Source organism: Camelus ferus, chromosome 13, assembly GCF_009834535.1.
Source record: "Camelus ferus isolate YT-003-E chromosome 13, BCGSAC_Cfer_1.0, whole genome shotgun sequence".
Lineage (NCBI taxonomy): Eukaryota > Metazoa > Chordata > Mammalia > Artiodactyla > Camelidae > Camelus > Camelus ferus.
The window spans coordinates 28,987,176-29,014,354 of record NC_045708.1 but is presented as its reverse complement, the minus strand read 5'-3'; the positions used below and the strand labels follow the sequence as shown (position 1 = coordinate 29,014,354).

The following is a 27,179-nucleotide window of genomic DNA, read 5'->3' as shown; positions in this document are numbered from 1 at the left end:
AATAAATAATTTGGTTTTTTTATTGAGTAGTAATCCACTTTATATCAATTAGTTAACATATTCCCATTTTGATGGATAGTTGAGTTGTTTCTAGTTTCCCACTATTATAAATGAGGTTGTTATGAACATTCTTAAACAAAGCGTCCATACTTTTGGGGGTACACCTAGGAGTGGAAGGGCTGGGTCTCAGAGTAAGGAATATGTTAGCTTTATCAGAAAGTGCCAAATAGTTCTCCAAAGTGACTGCACCACTTTACAGTCTGACCAGCAACATATGAGTTTCAGTCGCTTCCCTTCCTTGCAACACTTGTCATTATCAGTCTTTTTTAATTTTGCCATCCTAGTGGGTGTAAACCAGTATCTCACTGTGGTTTTAATTTTTATTTCCCAAATGACAAATGATATTGTGTACCTTTTCACACACTTATTGGTCATTTGGATATCTTCTTTTTTGAAGGGCATGTTCAAGTATTTTGCCCATTTGATTTTTTAATCTGAACTGATCTTGAAGGCAACTTTAATTGGATCTCTCTAGATTCAGAGTTCCTTCAAGAGAGCATAAAGTAAGTTTTCAATGTCTAGCTGCGCTAAAATATAGGCTTCTCAAAGGAGGAATTTTTGTCTGTTTTGTGTATTAGTCCCCAGGGCCTAGAACAGTGCTTGGCACATGGTGGGTATTCAGTTAATATCCAGAGGAGGAAGGGCATAGCTCAAGTGGTAGAGCCGTATGCTCAGCATGCATGAGATGTATGCATGAGATGCATGCATGAGGTCCTGGGTTCAATCCCCAGTACCTCCTCTAAAAATAAATAAACCTAATTACTGGAGAATAAATGAATAAAAGCATCTCAATTCTGGAGATAAAGGGGAAACAAAGTATAATTTACTTCCCTGGCTTCGTTGTTAAAATACTGTCACTGTCTTGTATCTGTCACACCCTTCCTCTTATGTCTGGGAAACGTTTCCTCTAAGAGCTAGGGCTTGGCTATTGAGGGGAGGACCTCTAGAGCCAGTAACCAAGGGGTTGGCAAACACTATGAATGCTGATTTGCTGGATTAAAATAAAAGAGAAAACAAAAAAGAAGGAAAAGATTCCCAGGAAGGCAGACAAGGAATAAAAAGACTAATGAGGTTAGTGAGACTGATTCTTCCTGGGATTGTCCTTTCTTGGAGGCTCTCAAGGCTTCCAACCAGAAGCTGTTTACATCTGGAAATAGATAAATATCACTGTAGCCTCTGTTTACAGTGAGAGCTCAAAGTTCAGTCACTGAGCTATGAAAAACAGGAGAGCTGGGAATTGAGATTCTTGGTGGGGAAATACATACTACTATGGCTTCAAGGTCTGTCTGCCTCCCACCAGTAGAGGAAGATGTCACTTACACACATCAGCTTGACAGAGGCCTAAGAAAGAACAACCTTTGGTCCAAAGCCATGGGAGAGAAGACTTTTCCTGATGTAAGTCTACAACATTACCTGTAGAGTCCGGCGCTTGTTATCCTCTGTGTGGATCCAGGCTCGAAGAGTCAACTCTGTGATAAAAATCTGGGCTGCCTTTGCAAAGAGTACAGGGGCTTCTGCACTGATCATCTGCAACAGACGTAGGCCTTCCCTGTCAATCACCAGCAAGTCATTCAAGCCAGTCAGTCTGTCCCATCCCTCATGTCCTGCCACTGGGCTATGGATTAAGGGTTGGAAAACAGGAAGGTGGTAGCCTCAAGAGATTCTAAGGTAAAATAAATCCATGACTAGGGACAAAACAGGTATCAGACAGAAGATGGGAAGAAGGAGAAAGAGTATTTATCTTTTCTTTATCTTAGGTAAGGTAGGTAGGTAAGTATTTATCTTACCTACCATGCCCATTCTTTCTCTAATAATAGACTTTCAGACAAAGTAGGGTTTGGGAGAGGTGAAGTGACTTGCCCATGGCCACAGAGCCAGTAAGTGGTAGGGTGTAGAATCTAACCCAAAGAAAGACAATGTGGGGAGAGATAATGAGTATGAGAGCCAATGGATTTTGCTAAAATCTCAGGCTACCATTCCTTTGGGGCTTTATTTTTCACATAGTGAAAAGAGAATAAAAACCTTCCAGTGTTGTGGGAATCAAATGAGATAATATACATAAAAGCACTCAGCACAGGGCCTGGCACATAGTAAGTGCTCAAGTAATGTAAGCTTCCTTGCCAAGTCTGAATTCCAAGTTCAAACTTATGGTCAAACAAGGCTCTGAACCCTTGGTGATGTGGTCTGCGCAGGATGGGAAGAGCTCTGGAAGCAGGAGGTGAGAACTGGGATCTTGGTTCTCCTACTCTGGGTGAGTCACTTTTAACCTCTTTGTGTCTATTTCCATATCTACAGAATGGTTAAACTAATAATTCGTATTCTATCAAATCTCACAGGGTTACTGTAAGGAGAAAGAAAGGTAATAAAAGGGTAAATTGCTATAAACTGTTAGCTTCCTATACAAACAAGAGACTATTAATTTTGAGTGGACAGAGACAGAGTTGCTCTTTTCTTGAAAAAGTTGTAACAGGAGGTAGACACCTAGGAATACAGAAATGGCCACCGCCAAGTAAATCCTTTCACAAGGATAATTCATGTAAACAACTCATAGATCAAAAAGTTAGAACAAGAACAGTATCATTATCAAACATTTCTTAGAGCTCAGATCAACCAGAGACTGCAATAAGACACTAGGAAGACAGCACTGGACTTTCGATTTGATGATACATGTTTACACTATATAGTGAAAAGAATGGGGTGATTAAAAAAGCAAACATCCAGCATCTTCCCAACATCAAGAAAACAGAATATCCCCAATTTTCAGAGAAGCAGCATACAACAACTAAAACTGTTCAATTTCAGCTCACTTAACAATTCTAGACAGGAACCAAATAAAAAAGCAACAAATAATCTAACAATATTTTCATTTTTGTTTAATTAAACTTTGAGCTCCAGAGGAATGAGCAATCAGCTACCCATCATTTTACTTTCAATATGGATAATAAAAATGAATGTGAATTCACCTTCACATCTTCATCCAGTTTCATAATCTTCTTAATACGAGCCAGTGGGAGTTCCTGTACTCGGAAATCTTTCTGAAATGAGGAACAAGAGGTGCATAAATGGTAGGGATAACCAGTAGGGCATGACAGGCAGCTTGAAACACTCTGACTGGTTTAGTCGCTTCTTTCAGAAAATATGGCAGGAGAGGAGGTACAAATGAAATTAAGAAAATATAAGCTCTAGAGCAAAATACTTCTTAACCAATGCAGAGCTTCAAAGAGTTTCAGGAGACACTTACGATGGCTTCTGACTGCCATCATGAAAAGTAGCCCCAAACAATATCAGATGTTTCGCCAGCACAACACTGACGTGCATTATGAGTGTTTTTTTTTTTATCTCCAAGAAAGTTTACCAGTCTGCAATATGCAGATTAAAATGAAATTTCTGTCTTAAGGATATTCCTTCAAGTTGCTAGTTCTTTCCTCTTGTATTTAGGGAGTACAAGGGCAAGTGCCAGCAGCACCTGACCACAGTGACTCACAGTTCACTTCAGCCAGTGTGATACTGGCTACTTCTGATTTTTGCGCTACCGTGACACCAGAAACTGCAGAGGAGCTCCTTTCCCATCACAGCAGCAAAGGCCTTGCCTTCAAAATCTGCTTTGGGAGTGGGGGCTGGAGTAGAAGAGTATGGAAAAAGGGTAAGGGTGAATTTATCAGCTGTCTTTTAGGAACAGCCCTGGCACTTTTTTCTTAACAAACAAGGCTGAGGTGCAGGGAAAACCACGTAACTTTGCTGTGGATAGGATTCAGGAAAGTACTTCTCGACTAGCACTACTCAATTATTTGTGATTTAAAGTGCTTTTTTATTTTATTTTGATACTACTGGTATTTAAACACATGACCAATGGTGCATGCAATTCTAGAAATAAAAATCAATTTTGAGTTTCAGAGCTGCAATGAAGAGAAAGGTGCAAAGGCAGAGATTAGCTAAAATCAGCAAAATCCCTACTGGGACTAGATGTCAAATGATTGATTCTATAAGTGGTCTGAAATGTGACTCACCAAACCCAATATGCTCACCTGGGAATCTGCATCATCACATTATGGAAGAAGCAGCTCTTATTGAGATTTGGTATAATTAACACACATTAGTGAACTTTCTTTTCCAAGACCAACAGAAAACCTAAACTATACGTCACAGAAGGCAGTGGAGCATTCTGGAAAAACATCACCAGCCTTCTCAGAATCTATTTTATGTTTACAGAAGAACAACTATTAGGATAAGATGTACACCAAGACATCTAATTTCTCCACCCAAACCCAACAAGCTGCTTGGCTACCACTCACCATTACAAACCTCCAACATCAATTTGTCATCTTTTCCTTTTCCAAATTAGGTATCAGCATTTTCCTCGAAGCCTCTAAAAATCTAACCCTGGAGTGGCAGAGGCAGCTTAGAAGTCCAGTTTATTAAAATTTCACCAAAAGAAGACAGCAGGACACATTCTATTTTCTCCTCCTCTCTCATTTATTCATTCATGCAACTCAACTAACAGCACATGTATGATACCTACTACTATGGGAAAGATGCAAATATATTCTTACCTTTGAAAAGCCGTATAGTTTAACTGCCAGAGACTGTTGCATAAGAACAGTATAATACTCTATTCTATACTATACACTTTAATGGGGGTGTAATATCCCACAGGGAAAAGAAAGAAATGACCAGCTCACAATGGGGGGTTGGAGTGAGCGAGAGGAGTTGGCAAATGTCCCACAGAGGGGGTGACATCTGAATTGTGTCTAGGGATATTGCAAATTTGCTTGCTAGGAAAGTATGAGAATGTTATTCAGACAGAGGAAACAGCATGCACAGAAGCACAGTGACAAAACCTGGTCTGTTTATGTTTTGGATGTATGATCTTAGCACAGAGGGGAGCAGTAGGAAGGAAATGCTGGATTGGGGCCAGATTCTAAAGGGATTAAAAAAAAATTTAACTACAGAAATCAATCACTGGTCTTCCTTGTGTGGCATATCACACAAAATGATGATGTTAAATAGAAATGCCAAAGAGAATGCTAGGGATGATTGGAAGGCCTCCCAGGATGATACACACAGCACAAGATTATGACCACAAGATTTAGGTCTCTTGCAAAGTGTGCTCTTATTTGGCTTGGTTATTTAATATAATTCCCACAAGACTGCTCTAAGATTACTTAATCAAAGCCCAAAACTGATTTAAAAAAAAAAACAAAACTCCTTCTCCAGCTAAAAATTTAGGATAAAATATTACTTTTGGCACTTCTGAGACTATAATTTAAAACAACAAGAAAGGGCCAAGGATAAAGAGATTATATCATTCCTACCTTGAAGAGGTGTAAAATAGGCAGAAATTTACAAAAAGCTCTGCGCTAAGCCCCACCCCAACCTTTTCTTTTGTGAGAAACTTTCTCATGATCCCCAAACCCTGAGTTTTTAAAGGATCCTCAGATGTGCATGTGTGGTTCATTATCATCGACAACAGCCCATAATCTCAGTCTGGCTTCCAGTCACATGGAAGGGTTTACAACAGGTTTTTTGGAGGCAGACGGCCCTTCGCTATCAGTAGGTTGAGGTCCACTAAACTGGCTTTCAAGTCAATGCCCACCTTGTCACTAGCAACCATGCAACTAATGTGAGTAACATTTAACCTCTCTTGATCAAAGTGGAAGAAAAACTGACACATTTCTATTCTTGGGAGTAACATCCCAAGGTGGGAGAGCAGATTCTCTCTCAGAACATTCTCAACCTTCCTGACCACAACCAAAGAACTACATTTACAAAATGCTGCCATCCAAAACTGCCGAATTTCAAGAAGTCTGAATTCCCTCAATGAGAGTTCAAAGCCAAAGAAAAGCCAATGGGTAAATGGGTCTTAGGCTGCACTAAAGAACATCCGGAATTTCAAATAATGATGAGAAATTTTTTGCAAGCCTACCCAGCCAGGCACTCTGGCAAGTCAAGATTCTATCCTCTCAAAAGCAGTGATTCTCAACTTTGACCGCATGTTAGAATCACTTGGGGGAGCTTTTGAAAAACAAGATGTCTGGGTTCTACCCCCCGACCCTCAGGAACTCTAGGGGCTGGAGCCCTGACATCATGTTTTTTGAAAACTACCCTGGTGACTGTGATCCACAGTGAGGATTAAGGACCACTGTTTTAAAGCCTTGCTACTCAGTGAGGTCCTTAGACCAGCAACGGCATCATCCGGGAACTCAAAAGAAATGTAGAATCTCAGGCTCCACTCCAATCTGCTAAATCAAAACCTGTATTTCAACCCGACCCTCATGTGGTTCGTACAGACACTATAGTTTAAGAAGCACTGCTCTACAGGAAGGGCTCCAACAGCACAGGACCTGTTTTTTAACAGTCCGCCAATCTTCACCTCCAGGTTCTTGTTTAAATGGTTACCCAGTTTGACTGTGATGCTGGAAATGTCATCGTTCAACATGGAGGCACTGAAGAATGAAAAGATATAACTGGCAATTAAAAGAAAGCGACCTAAGCATTAAATTACCACTAACTGAAGGCTAAGTGGAATGTAGGGAATACATTAAGGCAGATTAGATTCTTCTTTTCAAGGTTCAGCCTGCATAACTGCCCCTCAAAAGACAAGTTAGCTTTTTCTTCTCTGCTTTCAAAGAGGTCTAGAAGGGTAAAATTCAATGCCCAAAAGCCTATTAGTTATTGTTCCCAGAGCTCTGCTAAGCAGGAATGCAGTATTTTATACAATCATCCTGGTGTACAATCATTTTAGTATCATTTTTAATCAACTTCAATCTCAGCTGCACACCACCTGGGTTTATGGATAGTTACAGAGAGCTTTTAAGAGAGAGGAGAGTGTGATGGCCAAGCTGAGATGAAAGACAAATTGCTTTTGCAGAACACAGACCAAAATGATTGGGGCCAAAGTCTCCAATACATCTTGAAATATATTATCTAGCAAACTTCAATTACTTGTTTTTGGAACAATCTTTGTCCCAGTCTTAGAGAGACCACAACACCTTATAAATATTTTCATAAGTTTTATTTATGTTTGGATAGTTTGAACATATGGATTTTTTTTAATCTGTTAGACATTTTGAATGTCAGCCTAAGAGGATCTGATGTAACTGAGGAAGTCTGGTTCTAAGTGCTATTGAGTTTTGGAAAGGCACAGACTAAACACTAAAATACCTGGCCACATTACATGGGCAGAAGTGCAGATGCCTTCATATGTCATAGGTAGAGAGGAAAAGAAAAATCTTACAAAGGGACTTGACTGGATTGCATTCTCACTCAAACCTGGCACTATGCTGCTTCACACTAAATCTGAAGTGGAGGAGTCTGCTTCACCCAAGTATTTATTGTGCACCTGTTATATGCCAAACGTCGTTCTAAGCACCTGATATAAAAGTGACCATGGTAGCAGTCTAGGAGTCTTTTGCCAAGGATACACAGGAGGAGAATTTTAGTTAGCCAACAGCAGAAGCATGATTAAAGACGACTTTCCTCCTTGACCTTCTTTCTCCTCACAAAATTTGAATTAAAACTGAATCCCTCAAAGTAATCCACTTTTAACCTCTGAAGGACTAGCTGTCTGGGGTAGAAAAAGTTGGTCAACACCACAAACTGCTTTGTTGTCAATCAAACTTGAAAGTTAAACCAAGTAGGATAAAAATCAAAACCTACATTCCTGTTCACTGCAGCATTAGTCACTATATGCAAGAAGTGGAAGCAACCTAAATCCCCACTGATGGATGAATGGATAAACGAAATGTGGTCTATACACAAATACAGGGAATGTTACTCAACCGAAACAAAGGAAACAAAGCCTGTCACATGCTAAACACAGATGAACCTTGAAAACATTATGCCAAGTGAAATAAGCCAGGCTCAAAAAGACAAATACTGTATGAGTCCACTTATATGAGATACTTACAGGGGCCAAGTTCATAGAAACAGAAAGCAGAATGGTGGTTACCAAGAGCTGGGGAGAGGGGAAAATGGGTAGTTGTTGTTTTATGGGTATAAAGTTTCAGTTCTGCAAGATAAAAAAGTCCTGGAGATCCGTTTCACAACAATGTGAATATACTACTGATTTGTAACATTTTTAAACAGTTAAATGGTAAATTTTGTTGTGTTGTTTTACCAAAATTAAAAAACAAAAATCCAAGCCAACAAAATACAGAAAAGATAAGTGCTGAGCTTGAACTTCCAGAGTTTATCTGGCCACCTGCCTGATCCTGGATTTGCTTCTGCCCTCAAGCTGAAGCACAGACGTGCTGCACTGGCCTAGTACCGCCGTATCCCAGGAGGGCACTAGTTTTACACCAGGCTGTCCCAGCACTAAAACCTGATAAGCTTAACCATGAGATTATCCCCTCAAAAATATGAACATAATGCCCCACTTTTGACTTTATAATTTCATTTGTCCTCTCCCTTCTGTTTTATATCTGAGACAGTATCAATAACTACCACAGAAATGACTTTTCAGTGGAAATCCACCTGTGAACACAGGCCACTCTGAGAAAGCCCAAGCTTAACTGCTGAAAATCCCCCATATAAACAAACATGACACACAGATACAACCAAAATATGAATTAGTTTTCTTCAGTCCTGAAGTCAGTGGGCATTTATCACAATGAGAAGTTACTTTGTTTACATTATTCACTCATTGTTTGTTTATAGTCTCTCTCTCCCACCAGAATACATGTTCTGTGAGTGCAGTGATTTTGTCTGGTTCACATCTGATCCACAGTAACTAGCATAGCCATAGCAGGTTCAAAGGTATTTGTCAAGCGAATGAATAAACTGACAACTTATGTTAGACGTTAAAGACCATAAACTCTAAGAAAATGCCATAAGAGTTCTACATTAGGAAGGAATCCAGGGTTTGCTCTTCCAGGATGCTAATAACTTCAGGGCAGGAATGGCATATTTAACAGAGAGCTCCTTCAGCATTTGCTGAAATGATACCACATGGAACATTCTTCACTAAGGACATGACACTATACTCAGAAAATATTCCAATTCTAACTTGTCTCACTTCCTGCTACCACTATTATACAACTTTACTCCAGTCCCCAGCCCCACCACCCACACAGTAACCTCCAGCCACTATGAACTTCTCGCTGTCCCACTAAGTGAAAGGCCCCCTACTCTGGGCCTCCATGCCTTTACGAATGCCCTTCTCTCTGCCTAAGATATACTTTCCCATTCTTTCCATCTGGTGAATGCTTACTCATATTTCAAGACCCAACAAAAATGTCCCCTTTACTTAAAGCCAGCCTAACTCAACCAAGGAGGAACAAGTACGATGTCTTCTGTGCTCTCATAGCACTTTGACTTTTACTGCTTCAGATTCATCACTGTGCCTGACTCAGTAACTATTTAATACATACTTACTGAGTTAATGACTCTGGTTGTAATTACTACACTGTAAGCTCCTCAAGGGCCAGGGTTTTTTTAGATTCTTCTAAGACAGTGGTTCCAACAAGGGATGATTTTAGCCCCCAGGAGACAGCTGCCAATGTCTAGAGACATTTCTGGTTATTACAATTGGAAGGAGCGTGCTACTGGCATCTAGTGATTGGAGGCCAAGGATGCTGCTAAACACCCTACAATGCAGGGAAGAGCCCCTCACAAGGAATTATCTGGCCCAAAATGTCAGCAATGCTTCTGTTAAGAAACTCCAATCTAGGTGAACCCTTTAACACCTGGAAAGAGTGCCTGCTTACAATAGATTTGTTGCTGAATAAAATGATCAACAGTTTTCACCAGGTCTTAGAAATTTGGCAGGGCCACGAAATTAGGCCTAAGAAATGAGCTACAGCTACTGAAGGAAGGTAAGCTCTGCTCTTCTGCATTCTCTAAAAGATGTGCCTCACATTAAACTACCTCCAAGTCAAAGCACCCACTATACATCAACATGCCTAAAGAAAGCCACTAAGATATTAAAAAAAAAAATCCTTGGAGTTATCTCACTTAAGATAAATTACATTTTCATTTTCCTATCCAAAGGTCAGGAATGAACTCTGCCTTTGTTAATATGCTTGAGATTAAAAATGTTTTAGTCTACGTTTTGGTTATTCATCCATAGCTCTTTACATTCTTTACAAATTTTTCATAAGTTTCTCAATTATTCCTTACCACTGTTAAATTCCGGATTTCTTCCATGACACGAGGCCAGAAGGACTGTAGGCTTTGCTGGGCATCACTGCTGCTCGTACCACCAAATCCTCCTTCTGTGGACATTTTGACACCTGAAAAAATATATATGTGAGATACATTAGAAATAATAAAGTCAGACTTTCTGTCCAGGTTATTTTATATCTTTTCTTGTAGATGTTTTCACTAATTCATTCAATATTTCAGTCTGAGAAGGTATATAATTGTGCTGAAGAGGTTCTTCAGACTTAAGGCTTAGCAAAAACGTAAGGAGGAAAGTTTTCCCTTCTATCCAACTTATACCACAGAGGCTAACCAGGAGCTTCAACCAGAGAATCTAAAATTGTTAGAAATCCAAACTAAAATCTTAAAGTGAATCATGGACTTTTAATGTTTTATCTTGTGCAGGGGGAAGAAAAGGCACTTGGTTGCTGAGGCTGGTCCATAATTTTCAATGCCATTCTCACCAATGCTTTCAAGTTCTATGTGGCTTCTCACACTCCATGCATAGCCTGCAACACGTATATTAAGGGTCCCCAGTGATTAATACTGTACAAAAATATAAACCCACAGTCTTAAAAAATAAGAGCCAAGTTTATTCTTTTGTTTTAGACACTGTGGTCCCATTTCTTTGAGGCTACTGATGATGATCATTCCTTCCAATCTCAAGCTATTCTGCCTCAAAGGACACAAAAGCACTAAAGCATACCAGTAATCGAGTGGTTGGCACAAAGTCTCTGAACTGAAATTACTTCCCATTCTTTCCTTATCTGAACATTGCTGTTAGGCACAAAGCCAAACAATGCACACCATCAACTAGAAGCTTTAAAGATGGCTGGAAAACAATGGAGAATTACATTTAGGATGGAGAGAAGAAGGTCAGAACTGCATTTGGTCAAGTGCTTTGTGATGGGGAGGGAACAGGAATAAGGAGCCCCACATCAGCTGTATAGATAATACTGTAGTATCTTAAAAGATTTACAGGGGAAGGTAAAAAACTCCAGATAGCTTAAATGCTTATCTGGTAAATACTAAATGCAAGAAACAGTTTAATTAAACACAAAGAATGAGAAACTTAGTGATATCCTAAGAGTTTCTATTCTGGGAAATTACTTGAAAAGGTTTAACACGCCAGTGACAGGATGCTGGCAAAGAGCGACCTAAGTCATAAAGAACTAATTCTGAAGGGCTGAAAGAAAAGCACCAAAGCCAGATGTCACATGACCAAACTGCTACTTTCCAGGCTCCAAGTGTATGCATGCTGGGCAGATCACTCTCCATCAGCAGAGTGGAATGAAGGGTGATACATCTAGGTTTAGACTGTCAGGATGTTTGATTCACTCCTAAATGTTTGCCTGGGATTGTCCTAGAGGTCTCAGATCTTTTTCTTTTTCCTTCTAAAGGAAATGATGAGAGGAAAGAAATGGAAGGAAAACAAGAGTATAATCTTCAAAGCAGATTTAACTCTGGTGTAATGACATTAGTGGGTGATGATGTAATGGGAAAAGGTTTGCAGCCAATTTCTGGTGCTGGAGGCCTACAAGCAGCTCTATACATCAACAGGAACTCTAAGTACTAGGAAGCAACATGATCTTGGAGTTTCTGGAGGGAATTAAAGTGAAGAGTGTTGAATCACAGTTGGAGATGACTAGATAAAATCTTGAATCCTAATAACCAAGTAAGATCCTCTCAACTTAGCTTCCACGACCTTTTCACTTATTACCATATGCACATGGCCTATAAACTATTCCCTTAACCGTACTGAAAACAAAGAAATCAAGGTAATCTAGAGAAGTTTAATTTATTTTTATTAATAGATTCTTATAAGGTACTTATGACAATGATGACAGTGTGGACTCACTCTAACCTTTTAAATAAAGCAAATAAAATCTTTGTAGAAATGAAAATAATTATCAAAAAACTTTAAAAAAAATCTAACCTTTCACTGAATAGACCCATGGACAGGCCTGATCTTAGCAAAATCTGTCATGTAAACTGCTACGGTCAGAGGAAGATGCAAAATTGCTAGTGTGGTATCTTTGTGTAAGTTGCTAATGATGGGTAGGTTTAGTATCAGTGCAAAGGTCAGTGAGATTTAGAAAGTTGGTAACCAGTTTTGATTGTCCTCTGATCTCTTCTTCTCACAAACATTACCAAGGTACACAATTCAAGAAACATTTTTAAAACCATCTGTGCACAGTCTGCTTTTAAATCTTGAATTGCCCTAACTAAGGATGTGCTGTCGCAATCAGTTCCCAAACATCTGTGCAGTTGATAGATCATGAATGAATGTTTGGCTAGCTCAGAGCGATACACTATTGGAGTGGGGGCTGGATACAAAACAGAAGTTAATAAATCTTTCTGGAACTGACAAATGTATTAAAGGTTAAGTTTTTAATTTGAGAGGCCCATCTGAATTAGAAAAACAAATAGATAATGGCAAAAAATACAGGTCAATAATAATGCCCTTTATATTTTACTGCATCAAAGAAATTTAGGACTTGGAAAAAAGGCATTAAGAACCACCCAGGCCCACCCCTCTAAAAGATGCTCACAGCTCTACTTCAGACTCTGCCCAGCTCCCTCAATCCTACCCTAAGTGGATTCAGCTTAAACTATGAGCTCCCCCCTTTAAGGTTCTAGGAAACTGCTCACTGATAAGGCATTCTTTTCCATCTCTGGACAGCTCTGACCGTTCTTCTTTACATTAAGTTGAATTTACAAACAAAGGATCATTTTAGCTTTGGATTTGGAATTGCAGTTTTTATGATTTTTTTCCATTCAAAAACCTCTTTTCATAATTTCTTGACTTCAAAAAACAAAAGCACTGTACTCTCATCAGGGACAGAAGATTCTCTTATGAGGAAAAGGTTTGGAGCATGTTTTCTAGCATCTTTGCAGAGATGATTAGTAGCCAATTCTTTTAATATCTCTTGGAAGGACATAAATTGTTACTATAAAGTCCTAGAAAAAGTGAGTACTTTTATTCAAAAGGCTTTCTTTAAAGCAAATACAGTCTTCACATGGGGCTTTGAAAATCAGGTCAAATCTCAAGCAACAGATTTTATGAAAACAAGGTAATGTTCTCAATATTTTCTTACTGAAGCACAACTTAAAATTAAAATAATAAAACCTAATCATAAACAAACAAATTTTACTCACCAAACACCCCAACAAGTTAAAAAAAATATAAAGTAACCTTAGTTAATCTTATCACTTATCTTAATAATTAATGCATTAATTGCAACTGAATTGATTTTGCTACAGAAGTAGCCTATTTATAACATCTAAAGCCCATGGAAAACATGCCAGGTTCATCTTCTAGAGTGGTGGCAGAAGGTATATATTTAAAAGTTAAAAAGAGATTTATATTCCAGGAATCTTTTTATTCCATGTTAAATTGCTACCGCCATCACGAGATTAAGCTATTTATATACAGTAAGATGAAGCCACATTAGCTTAGATGACTCTTATGAAAAATGCAGCACAGACTTCCCCAGATTTAATTCATTATTAGTATCAGATTTATCATTCATGTTCATTAATTAGTTTATAATTACTTCAGTAAGACTGCCTGTTTGACTATCTAATAAAGACTTAAGGACAAAATGAAGTATCAAATGTTGTTGCTATAAGGAATCTCAAATCCCATTATCTTTTAATTTATCTGGCTTTAAAAACGGTTTGCTTTCCAAAGCTAGAATGGGAAGAATCATAGTCCACCATGAAAAGGCCATTTCTCCAATGCTCAACACAATCGCCATGTCTCTACAAGTCTTCTCTAAATAACCCCATCTGGAAGTGATCGCGCCTTCCTGTGAACCTTCAGAATCCTTAATCTGTACTTCTTTCTGCACCACCACATTACTTTGTATGATCATCACTTGTATATATATATATTTATTACCGTATTTCCCCTTCTGGTTTATAAGCTCCTTGTGGGTAGGACCTGGGTATAATTCACCTCTGGCTCCCTCACAGCATCTAGCAAAAAGTCTGAAAAGTAATTACTTCTGAATGAAGGGGCAAGAGAGTTGCTGTGTATGGACTTCCTGAGGAAAAAAATGAGGCCTCTTGGAAAGCTTGGACCTGAAATAAAGCTTACTGGGATTGCAAACTAATCTAGGAAGTTCAGAATAAACGAGGTTCTCTCTGACCCTTTAAAGTAAGTAGGACTACAATCAGAAATCCACCTAACTTGCTGAAGTGAATTTAAAATAAAAGGGCGTAATAGGAAGGACACGTGCGTGCACATGCTCGCATGCGCGTGTGCGCGCGCGCACACACACACACACACACACACACACACACACACACACAGGTCCCAGAAGCTGCAAGGCAGACTGGAAGTCTGGAAACATGGGTACATATCATTTGCAAGTGTTAACTTTTTGAAAGTCAGAACTGTCTCAGAAAGGTGACCAGGTCGGGGGTAGGGTATAGCTCTGGTAGAGTGCATGCCTACAATGCATGAGGTCCTGAGTTCAATACCCAGTACTGCCATTTAAAATAAATAAATAAACCTAATTACCCCCACCAAAAAATAAAGGTGACCAGGATAGACTAGCAAAGCTTGAAAAATTAATGATAATAGGTAAATGGAAGGAGAAGGGTGGAGGGTGTGGAGGGGGGATACCTCAGTTTGGCCATCCACTGCCAGGAAGATAAGGAGAAAATCATGGAGGAAATGAGATGATTCAATCAGATCACTCAAGGGTAAACAATCTAGCTGTCATTCTAATATCCAGTTACTCATTACGACTCTTGAAAAAAGAAAAACAGACCTAAGCAGTTTTCAAAACATCCCAGAAGCAAAGTGCTCCTCCCTTATCTCTTGGAAGTCTTTCAAACTCTTGCTTTCAACCAGGTTCCATTCTGGACAAATCCACCTTTAGTGTTATGCTGAACATAGAACAGAATATATCAAAATGATCAACCTCATAAAATACAAAGAAACATAAGGTTTTAGTACAATATTCCCTAGTTTCTAAAACTCTGCACCTTTAGGCTTTAGCTCTCTATTTCTTAGCATATACCTCAGTCTCTCTACAAAAGTCCTTTATAATATGTTTAATCCCATGATACAGCTCTTTGACATAACTAAAATCAAACAGATGTTGCTGGGAGATAATATCTATATTCCTATCATTGCAACAATTGTTCAAGGAAAAAACACCACAGGAAGCTCCCCTAAAATGAAGTCTAATTCTTGACCAATGCTGCTTCCTATTAAAATACTAAAATTGCTCCATCCCAAGCAGTCAAATCTTACCTAAACACGATGCTCTCGTTGTCAAACGCAAACAAGTATCTCTTAGCCCAACTGTGACTAAAAAACAAATCTAAACATGGGTACCATCTTTCACCTTAATGCCCCTCAATCCAACTTGTAGCCTTTAGGCCTGTCAGGCTGTGAGTGTCCCCAATTGTTCCTCTGTGTCTCCAAGTTAACATATATAAAAATATAAAGTACCTCCCTACGTATATAAATTATCTCCCAATGTTCAAAGCACATTAACTTCTTTACTCCCTTCTCCTACTTGCGTATTGATCATGTCTTCCTCTGTCATTAGATGACACGCTTTTTATTTTGCCCAATCAGCAGCACTATCACAAGAATTTTGTGTTCTAATACTGCTCAACTATTTTCTGTAGTTCCAGGGTTCTCTAATTGAATTAGCTAAAACTGTTGGGATGTTATATTTCAAATGGGGAATGAGAGATAAAGAGAAAGAAAAAATAAGAAAAAAGAAGGGTAGGATTTAAGCTAATCTGTGCTTGCTATTTTAGATGTTCTTCCAAACTACAAAAAAAGTGAAAACTAAACTTGAGGGCTGAGATTTTAGAAACAAAACAACTCCACCAACAGACAAGTTGGTCCTCATGTTTATACAGATGGACCTAAGGACATATGCCATAATCAATCATGTTGGCTAAAAAGCATTTTGAGCCTTAAGGAGACATATGTTCTCCACAATAAAACCAATCTGAAACTGACAATTTCAGAAGGAGAAAAATAATACTGCTCTGGAAATAAAAGGACCGAAAGTCGTGAACTGGCCTACTGCCTACTAGCTGATGGCCTTGGGCCAGTCTCTCTACTAAGCCACCCAGAAGCAATGTATACTGAACATATATGCCAAAGGGGTGATCTGGTATGGAAGGCCTACACTTCACTGCCAGAGGATGCAATAAATGAATGAATACAAGGGAAGGAAGGGTGACTAGAGAGAAAAGAAGGTTCAAGAGTCTTTATTTAAGCTCATCTAAGGTTTCTACTTAAGCAGGAAAGCTCTAGGCCTAGTGCCAGAAATCTTACTACGTAAGTTTTAAGCATTAACTGGATACCAGATGGTCAGACTTGCTGGCAAGTTATTAAAAGTAGTATCCCTCTATTGTAAGAATGAATAATGTAGACCCCTTTCACCAATCCTGAATAATGCCAAGTTCAGAGTTTGAGGGTGTGTCTGTCTCCAGTTCCGAGAGGCTAAGTATGAAGCCTTAGCCAAACTGCCTACTGGAAAAATCATGCTTCCCAAAAGGCTAAGGGTTGAAACTGGTTGCACACTACCCTCCCTAAAGATCTGCTTACAAAGGACACATTTTCAAATTGGCAGCAGAGATACTTCTTCAAAAACAAAAACATGTTTCTGTTTGCTGTCTGCTACAACATAATCCTTCAAGCAGATCATAATATAGTTATAGTGTATCAGGCAAATTTGCAACTGGTGTAAGAAATGAAACTAACAGGAAGACGTGACCAGAACATTTAAAAACATGTTTCCGTGGAATAGAAATGCTAGGTAACCATCTTACTTCACACTTTCTTCCTCACTCCTTCACTGATGTTCAACTTACATACACCAGCATATACAGCAACAACAAAACACTATCAATATTTTGTATGATGGAGAAAAAAAGACTATTTTAGCAAAGTATTATAAAGCAAGGATCCACAAACTACACCCACAGGCCAAATCTGGCATACAGCTTGTTTTTGTAAACTCAGTTCTAGTGGAAGACTGCAACCCTCATTCAATTGCATTGTTTATGGTTGCTTTCAAGCTAAAACAGTACAGTTGAAGTGTTACAAAAGAAACCGTATGACTCAAAAGCAGAAAATATTATCTGGCCCTTTACAAAAAGAAGGGACAGATAATATAATGATGGAGAAACTGAGTGCCAGAGGTTGAAAAGCCTGCCCTAGATCACACAGCTGTTAGACGACTTCTTCACCCATTCAGCCTCCACTAGGAGTGAACTATGCCCCACAGAAACATTTGTTAATCTCTCTGACCCTCCAACTTAATGAAAGTAAATAAATTCTTGAAGGAAGATTGACAAGTAACTGGTTTTTCAGACCCTGAGCCTGAAAGAGAATTCTGACATGAACTAGAGAAAGAAAGGCCTATAGTCTGAGTTAAATTGTATACTAAAACAAAGAGCCATTTTGCTTACTGGATCCCCTCTGAGATTCAGAAAACCTTAGAACAACCTTTTGCCCAAACTCTAGCAGGATCCTGTGTTTGTGTGTGTCCAGGAGACGTGAGAAGTGTGATTCTGGAAAATGTTTCGAAGATGCCAACTTAAGAGCTTTAGTTTTACAAAGTACTTATCATATACATTACCTTCAACTGATCTTCACTCAGCTCAGTGCCAAAGAAGTCAGCATCATTCCAACTTTACAGATAATAAAGCTGAGGGTTGGGTATCTTAAGTTACTTGCTCAAGGTCACAATATAGTAAATGGTGAAGTCAGAAACAAAAAAGCTCTAAAATTCTGATCCTGATTTGGTACAGCTTGTTTATTCTCACTTTTGCACTGTTTTAAGGTATGTGTATATTCAAACTGTTCAGAGAGATGAGCAATCTGGGCTTGGATCACTGACTCAAACCCTTAACCCAAAAGATCATTTTTTTTAAAAAAACAACTTTATTGTGGTATAATTTAGGTACAGTAATCTACACATATTTCAGGTATACAATTTGATGAATTTTGATAAATATATACCCCAAAAGATCATTTTTATCCAGTTGCTCTCAACATCTCTATGGCAATCAAAGAAGATGCTAATGACACCGCTCTCTCCTATCATATAAACATCTTTCTCTTATTTCCCTGTTGTTTCTCTTTCCTTGCTCGGTCACTCTGTTTTATCCTTACCTCTTGTATGTCTCTAGTCAGTCAATAGCAACTACAAATACTTAGCTGCAAACAGTGGGGGGCAGTAAAGTACAGGATAAACACACAAAATGTATTGGACCAGGAAGTCCTTGTTCTCTGGCTACTAACTTGTCACGTAACTTCTTGGGGCCTCTGTTCACCTCACAGGGCAGCTACAGTACACAAAGAGGAAACACATGACAGAAGGCCTTGAAAAATATCAAGCATCATGCAAATACCAGATGGCATATCAAAATCACTGCTCAGAGCTAGACATCTACTCCTGGCTTGAACAGTCTCAAGACACAACACCAAGCCCAAAGATCAATCTCCCTTAGTTAGGTACTGTAGCATGATAACCCAACTCGCTTCTTTCTCTAATTTTCACTACTTACTTTATTTTTAACATGTTTTCTAAGAGTCTAGTATCAGATGCATGAAAACAAATGTAGAGAAACATCTTCTTCCACCTCTTATATAAACATAAAATAATTTTTAAAGCCCTTTAAACTATTAAACTTAGATTGAATGTACTAGTTCCAAATAAGCAACTAATTCAAGATGGAAATGACTAAGAGTGCTCTTAATTTAAATCCTCGGGTATATCAATGATCAGTAGCTATGCAGGCCTTCCCTCCAGACAAATCCAAAAATACTAAAATTCTCAGAACATGTCTTTGGATACCTCAGACTTCTGTAAGCTAGGAGTATGTGGCTGTTTTGTCTTGCAGAAGGAATCCTGTTTGTTATGTTAGGGGGCAGAGGAGACCTGGAGTCTAGGCAGCATCCCACCTCATCTGGCCCCATCAACTGAAAAAAAAAAGATTCTGTTTTGAGCTCTAAAGAGAGCTCTGGCTACTTCTATCCCCATCCAAGAACTTGGAGTAAAGGGAACATGTCTGAAAGCAGGAATTTTTTAAGACTAGCTCATGGACTGAAACCAACTTTTAAAGTTTTTTGGGGACTAGCACGGTTAAGAAGTTTGCTTTTATAGTATATACAACCACAAGAAATTAAATATACACATTATCAGTGAGCACTAAATTTTTTTCTCCCAAAGAAACCACTCCTGGCATCCAATAAAATCTATTTCTACAACTAGCATATTCACTTTCCTCAGACATTATTATTAGGTACATTTATTTCTTAAGCCTAAAATTCCCATGCTCCTATTTTCTCCCCAGTTCTTATGTAATTGTCTTTGCTTCTGGCACATCCTCAAGGGAAGCATGCCTTGCATATAGTGGGGATTCAACACACATCTACTGAATAAACAAACACAAACTCCTCAAGAACTATTTTAAGATCCCAAGTATCTCTGACCTCACTCTGGGTTCTTTTCTTTGAAATGTGCATATGAGGAAATCCCTTCTCAAGTACCTAGCTCAGCTGTGCAAAAACCTTTGTGCAGTAATCCAATGGAAAAGTCAAAAAAGAGTCGGGATGGAGAGAAACCTGTTCTATTTCAGAAACTGTAGCACGAATGTAAGTAATTATCTAATCATAAATGCCATTGGAAAATAGAAGACTGTGCTGGTGAGTTAGTCCATTTGAAAACTGGAGGATTCTCAATTAAAAACCTGAAGGGTGTTATAAGGGTGTCAGTAAGAGCTTGGCTGTACTGATTTGGCTGTATGGATTTGGCTGATTCACAGACACACTGAATTCTGCCCTCTACTTAGTGTCTTTTATCACTGATTTAAAAGATAAAAGAAAGCAGGCAAGAAAGCAAGCAAGAAAGGGTATGAGACTAAACAAATCCTCCAAGTCAACCAGACTCTTAAATCTCCCACTTCCGTGTATACAGCTGTCAGGAACAGAGAATGTAAAGACTACTTCAAAGAATCCAAAGTAGTTGAGATAGTTATGTTAATCTCTTACATTTGTACATGCTTTACACTTTGTAACGAAGCTTCCTTTACACTATCTCATTTGTTTTTCTACAAACATAGCACAGGTACTAATATTCCCATTGACAGATAAAGATACTTAATCCAGACAGACTGAGGGTCTCTCTTGCCTTAGGTTACAGGGCAAATATATGCCGAAACTGAAACCGCAACCTATGGGCCCTGATTCTTAGTTCTGTGCTCTTTCATGTTCTCCTCCCTCTTTAGAATTGATAACTCAGTAAAGAACCAAAAATTTAAGAACCTATATGGGTCTTCTCAGTCTGGAACACAAATCCATCAAGTCCTTTATCTTTAGTTTTCCTGATCATTCTCCTGGAAAAAGTACTCCAACATGCCAAGATGTTAAATTCTTACACATTTCAAAGTGCAAAGCTTAAGGTTTCCAGGTTTGCTAAAGCTGCAGTAGCCCACAAGAACTGGGACTTGGAGACATTCTGGTCACCAACCAAGAGTAGAGATTAAAAGGTCTGGTAGATCAAGTTCACTCTATGTGGGCCTAGTGATGAGAAGTCACTCTATCTTTTCACTATAGTTCAGAGGAACAGCCTTACCTAGCCCCCTTATTGGAGATGTTTCCATAGCTGCACACTTATAGGAGGAACGATCAGGTGAAATTCTACGCAGTGTTTCAGAATTATAGCCATTGTTATATCATGAACGTGGTGACAATGTTATTTTAAATATGCAGCCATTACTCTTAGAAATCCTGTGTTCTAACTACCTCAATAGGGATAAAACAAAGATTAAAAATCACAGCTAAGAAGTACAAAACAATTGATTATTTAAGAACACCATGACTCATCTAAAAACACCAACCTCTGTGGTTTAAGATATGAACCCAAATCTAAGAGGTTCCCAATACCTACCACAAAGTGTGTATGTACACAGCTAAGGAACACCACAGAATACCAAACACAACTCTAACCTCCTATCTATTTGGAAATCCTTCAACTACTTATCTGGCCTTAGTGAACTGAGGATTCACACAAAACAATTTCCCAATACACCAGTAGTACTCATATTAGTATCTATTTGTACTATGTTTTGCTCTGAAAAAAACAAAAAGGTTTGTGTTCACCTACCTTGTTTGACAAAAACTTTAAAAGTAATTCAATTTGACTACATATTTGTTCCTTTTATACTCAACTTGTTTAGTCACATAATTAAGATTATGTGAGAAGTCTAAGGAAATTCCCCACTTCCTTTGTAATGTATGCCTTTTGGGGGAAGAATAAGCACAGGGAAAAGGGAGGTGGGAGGAGGAATTAGCCACATAAGGTGAACACAGCTATAGCCTGTTTTTCACATACAGTAACAAGGCAATGCAAAGAGCACAGGGCTTGTGTCGGTAGGCTCTGCCTCTTGTTTCCTCACCCACAAAACGGGGATAATAATCTTCTGTCCTACCAACCTTAGGTAAATACCAAGTGAGAGAATAAACATAAAATCATTCCATTAGCTGTAAAATACTGTGTTTTCATATAAACATATTACATTGCTTAACTACCTTTAAGGGTAGCTTCAAAGGCATTTGGCCAGTTAATTAACCAGGAGAGAAATAATCATGGAGTTCAGGATATAAATAACCAAGTAAGATGGCTGAAAATTTACCACTGTTTCTCTAGTAGAAAGTTTCTTATTTCCTTTATTTTAGATTGAAGATAGTTACAACATACCTATCCTAGAAATTAAATGTAGGTGACTTACACTAAAAATTCTGCTAAATCCTACAGATGAGGCTGTCCTACTCTTGGTAATTCACTGTGTGTGCTGCTCTTTAGTGTTACTGTGATCATGTGGATATAAATTACTTGCTAAGCAAATGCTGCCGAATTCCTACATGTGTATTTATGGTTGGCTTCCTGCAGAATGCTGCCAGTTGAAAATTTACAAAGCTAACATTAGTAAGATTAAGCCCAATGCAACTCAGAAAGAAAAAACCAAAAACAAAGCCTTTGCACTGGATGGAGATGCGTGTGTATACTTAAAAGTTTAAACAGGAAAGCTTACGGTTATACATACACACACACAGGCATATACATAACTAATCTCAAGGAGCTACCACATAACATTTCACGGAAATACTTGTACTTTTTCAGAAAAAGTGAAGGCCAGATTGCAGGGCAGCATTTCTAATCTTTTACATATCAAGGCACACACAGAAAATGTTAATATTAGCTTTGTGAATATGTAACCTATGGGCTGATACTGATGCCCTCGCTCAGTTTAACTTGTCACACACAAGATCATGTATCACGCATGGTATTCTTAAGTATTCGGAGGAAAATGTAGGCTAATGGTGATACCTTCACTTTCTTATGTATGCCTAGATAAGTTATAGATATTCTCTAGTTTTAACTAAATTAACATTACAAAAATGGACAAGTGACTTTTTAAGAGTAAAGAATACTAATTCATATATGGAAACTGCACACTCAGATAACAGGGGTGCACAATCAAAAAAGCTTAGAAACACTGGCCTAGAGGACTCCACCATGATCATTTCTAGATGTTTAAACTTCGGGGTCCAACGTTTTTTGTGTTTCCATCTTTGACGTGAAGCTTTATTCTTCTAGTCCTCTGTCTATCCTCTCCCTTGATTGTCCCATCCATTCCCCAGGTTCAGCTATGATCTCTATAAGCTTAAATTCCAAACATATGTTACTAATTCTGACATTTCTCCAAAGCTCCAGTCCAACTCCAAAGCTGCCTGCTGGATATCTCCAACTGGAAAGCCACCCAGAACTCAAACTCCTTGTGTCCAATTCACATCTATCTTCTTCTTTCCCCAAACCTGCTCCTTCTAACTTTTCTGTTTCTGTTCACCGGTCTCCTAGGCTTGAAATCTGTCATCCTAGACCCTGTTCCTCAATTCCGACCAAATGCTAAACTCTGGAGTAACTGTCCAACACTGTCCACCTCCTGACCTTCTTCATATCACCACTATCTCTGTTCAGGTCCTCATCACTTCTGTAATGATAAAAATGATAGTAATAGTTAATACTACTCATTTAGCACACACAGTGTGCCAGGTACAGTTCTAAGCCTTTTACACTGCTATGTCTTATAACCCTCTTAACAATCCTAAGGGTTGTGAACCTAGGATGTGTGAATTCACTGCATTGTTCACTGCTTCTAGTGTCTTCCACTCAACTTCTACTCATTTCCACGTAATGATGCTAATAAATCTTATAATAGCACAGCTCTTATATCGCCACATCAACCTATTACCCCAAATCTCCAATGGTTTACCAATATCAAGCAGACAGTTCAAATTTCTTAGCCTGGTAGTTAAGGCTGTACAACATCTGACTCCAACATGCTTCTCCAGACTTCTTTCTCTTGCCACTCCCTCCTGTCCCAAATTCATCTCCTTATGCTCTAAGCAGACTAGACCATTTACTGCTCTCTTCAGCCCACCCTACACTTCTGGAATCATGACTTTGCTCCTCCTGTTTCCACACCTGAAGTGCCCTTGTCCCTAGCTCCCTGAGTCCAGAAATCCAGTTAAACCCAGTTGCCTTCCTTCATTTCTAAGACAGAAGTAAAGGTCTCCCCTCCTCTGAATTCTGTGTCCTTTGCTTGCACTTTCCATATCAGTTTCATGTAATTGATGTACATCATCTGTCTCCCCTACCAGATTGTTAGATCTCACAGTAAAATTTTATTTGTATACATTTTTTAAATCTCCACATAAAAGACATGCATGCATGGTGAATTAGTTAGAGGAAGTATAAAGCATTAAAGCATCCAACGTGAGTATTTTCTCAAAGGTAAGAACTATACAGCTTAGGTAGATAAAGGAAAAATTCATTTTATCTGGATATTTCCAGTCAAGCAGGTCTTCTCTTTAGTTTTCTATGTAATTGATTGAAACTATGGAGACAGACCAAAATGGTAGTACTTCCAAGAAAAAATGATAACCAAGTGAATCAGCACTGCTGTTTGCTGTGGCTATTTTAGTCTCCTTTCTTCCTTTGAACTAAAGAACACAAGGTCACAAGCTATGTTATGCCACTTTAAAGTTAAACATTTACGAGGTTGTTTTTTTTTTTCCTTTAGTTCTACCTTTACACTGGAATTTACCTTCATTTCTTATCCTTCAACTGCCCTTTCTCACCGAAGGGTACAGACCTGTAATTTAATTTATAGTTAAAACTCTTAGAGAAAAACTTTTGGTCAATTATTGAACAGTAAGGTCTGGCTTTGAGATGCCGAGGGGAGAGACAGGAAGATAAGGGTGATAACACAAATAGAATCTAAGTTCTAAAGGGCCAGGCCCAATACTGAGGCAACAGAAAGAACAGACAAAAAAGAAAACTAAGCTTCTGGGAAATGTACACATAAGGGAGATACCATCCAGCTCTGTCTACTATAATTTTCAGTCACAGTATACCTCAGGACTTAAATAGAATTTAAGTTACATCATTCAAGCTCTTATTCTTTCAATATACTGTACCTTTTTGTTCAAATACGTGAAGGTGATGAAAAGAAATCCAACTACAAAAGAGAAAAATTAAAAATTTTCAAGTAGATTATGGTCTATCAGAGAATATGCAAAATAAGAACAAAAATCAAATCCACAACTACCCAAACATACACATGCAGATACACACCACTACTTTGCTAGTGGTAAAGATTAAAGTTGGCATAGTTAAAATATTATTTTGGGAGTATACAGACAATGATTTCTATTTGAGTCTTGTCAAATGATTAAAATGGTCCTGGGATCTTTGTTTATTAAATACATATTGGCTTTAAGGACTCACTTAAAGAACCAGGCCCAAACTTGTTTGGCAATTAGCTTGTTCTTGAGGTGTGTTAACAACAAAACTGGCATGCAGGCATTGTGTTTGTATACCTTAGTTTACTTCTTTGTAATGCACAGAAGTGACCCAGCTCTCTGGGATACCTCAGCCAGGTGGATACCATTAGCTTCCTAGCTGATTCTCAACTTTCTGAATAAGCAAATGGCTGAGGCAAGAGATCTTCAGATCCCAAAAGGGACAGTAAGTCTGCTGCCACAGCAGTCTTTCTAACCAGCAGACTTCCACATGAAGACTTCTGAACCTCTTCCATGGCCCACTTTACCTCTGTTCCTTTTGTGTTCAAATAGCAAACCTGCATAGATGTACCAAAAAGGAAGACAAATATGAAAAATAAAAAGTAACAACAACCTAGAGGAATAAAAGAAATATGGAACAAACTGAGTAGAAGGTAAATATCTGAATCTGCATAGGCCACTCATTAAAAACGTGAAGGGTTGAGTCAACTAACCTGTCTGGGCCTCAACTCCCCCACTTTACAAGAAGGGAACTAGACTAGATCCCTAAATGATTTCCATTAGGCTAACTTAAGAGTATACAAACTCTGTATGCATGTATTATTGGGGATAGGCATAGGCAAAAAATAACTTCATTTATGAAGAAGACCATGTATAAATGATTAGCTTTAAAAATGCCTTTGGGGTTACAGAAGTCTCCATGAAAGTATATAACTACTTTAAGAGGGAGACCCCATCTTATTTTAGGAACAAAAAAGCTCACATGACCATGACTGCTGTTTTCAAACATATACATCCTTGGAACTAGAATTTTATTTGGAGAGGCCAATGCCAATTTTGCCAGACTTTATTCTGTCTAAACATGATTCCTTCAATTCACAGAAAGGAGGTAGACACCAATACTGACTGACCATGCCTGAGAGGAAGTGACTTAGTAGGACATGAAATCAAATAGATCACAAAATATCCACACACACCCTGGGTGCGGGTAGGGGAGTTCTAAAAATAGATGACACCAGGCATGTAAAATGGGTGAGAAAGAAATCCCCATGGGTTCCCATCATTTACCTTGTAAATGTATCCCACAATAGGTATCAACTGTGAGAAATTTATTCCCACATTTATATTCTGATGAGACCAATTATTTTTTTAAGTCTTCATCCCAACATTTACTAGCTTACTACTACTCTGCAAGCTATAACTACCTCCCAAGCTTGAAAGCTGACAAAAAGAGATCATATGACCACAAAGCAAACAAAAATGGCTCCTGTTTATAAATATTTGTGCACAAAAAATGTTAACTCCTGTTTGGTAAACATCTGCAACTATTACAACTTACCTGCTTATATCGCAAATCTTAGTATCCAAATAGAACAAGTCCCCAGTTTCTATTCTGAGAGGTTCCTAAATCTAACAAGGGTTTAAAAAAAAAATCAGCATTCCTCATTTTATCATATTCTAAAGGGCCCTTAATTTTTGACAGAGGGGTTAAAATTCTTCCATAGGAATCTTGGTAAAGGAATGTTAGATGGTCTCAGTGCACGCATTACATAGGGTCCTGGCAGCATAAACAGGAATATGCAGGCGGAGGCATGTGGAACCAGTTTAAAAAGAGATGTGTCGGGTTAAACAAACTCTTTTGTAAATATTAAAATTCTGGCATTTTTTTTCTTTGATGCCACACCTAACTTTATAAGCATTTAACCCCTAGTTTGGATTAGTAACAACCAATTTTTATATAGCACTTCACAATTTGCAAAACACTGACATACATGATCTCATTTGAGACTCACCACTAAATAGGAAGGCGCTATTTTTAGGTCCCATTTTTACATGTGAGGAAGCTGACACTAAATGGCTGACTTGCCCAAGCTCACAAAGCTGGTAATAGCTGAGTGGGCCCTGAACACAGGTCTCCTGCTTTTGCTACTGCACAATGCTGCCTCAAATACTGTAATCAGAGTAAATAAATGCCCAAATCTCAGACCCCGTCTAAGCCTCCCCTTACACACACACCCACTCCCCAGTCTAAGTTATAGTTAGCTCCAGGGCTTTGCTCCTTATGGAAGTAGAATTTTCATTTCTCTGGGAAACATTTATCTGGCTAAAGTGTTAAATAAGGAGA

At 38.5% G+C, this 27,179-nt stretch overlaps 1 protein-coding gene across 9 annotated transcripts in view; it reads right to left on the bottom strand.

Moving 5' to 3' along the window:
• Positions 1-27,179, bottom strand: part of NFYC (nuclear transcription factor Y subunit gamma) — a 59,338-nt gene that overhangs the window by 18,106 nt on the left and 14,053 nt on the right. For 3 of the 9 annotated variants that reach the window (XM_032493940.1, XM_032493946.1, XM_006174510.3), the window contains exons 2-4: positions 10,177-10,289; positions 3,024-3,095; positions 1,474-1,587 (exon numbers count right to left, since the gene is read on the bottom strand). In XM_032493940.1, the coding sequence (XP_032349831.1) occupies positions 1,474-1,587; positions 3,024-3,095; positions 10,177-10,281 (291 nt within the window). In that variant the 5' untranslated portion in view covers positions 10,282-10,289. Of the gene's footprint in view, positions 1-1,473; positions 1,588-3,023; positions 3,096-10,176; positions 10,290-24,730; positions 24,772-26,027; positions 26,033-27,179 lie in introns of those variants that run through there. The other 6 variants (XM_032493942.1, XM_032493941.1, XM_032493943.1 and 3 more) reach the window with 5 other exon arrangements.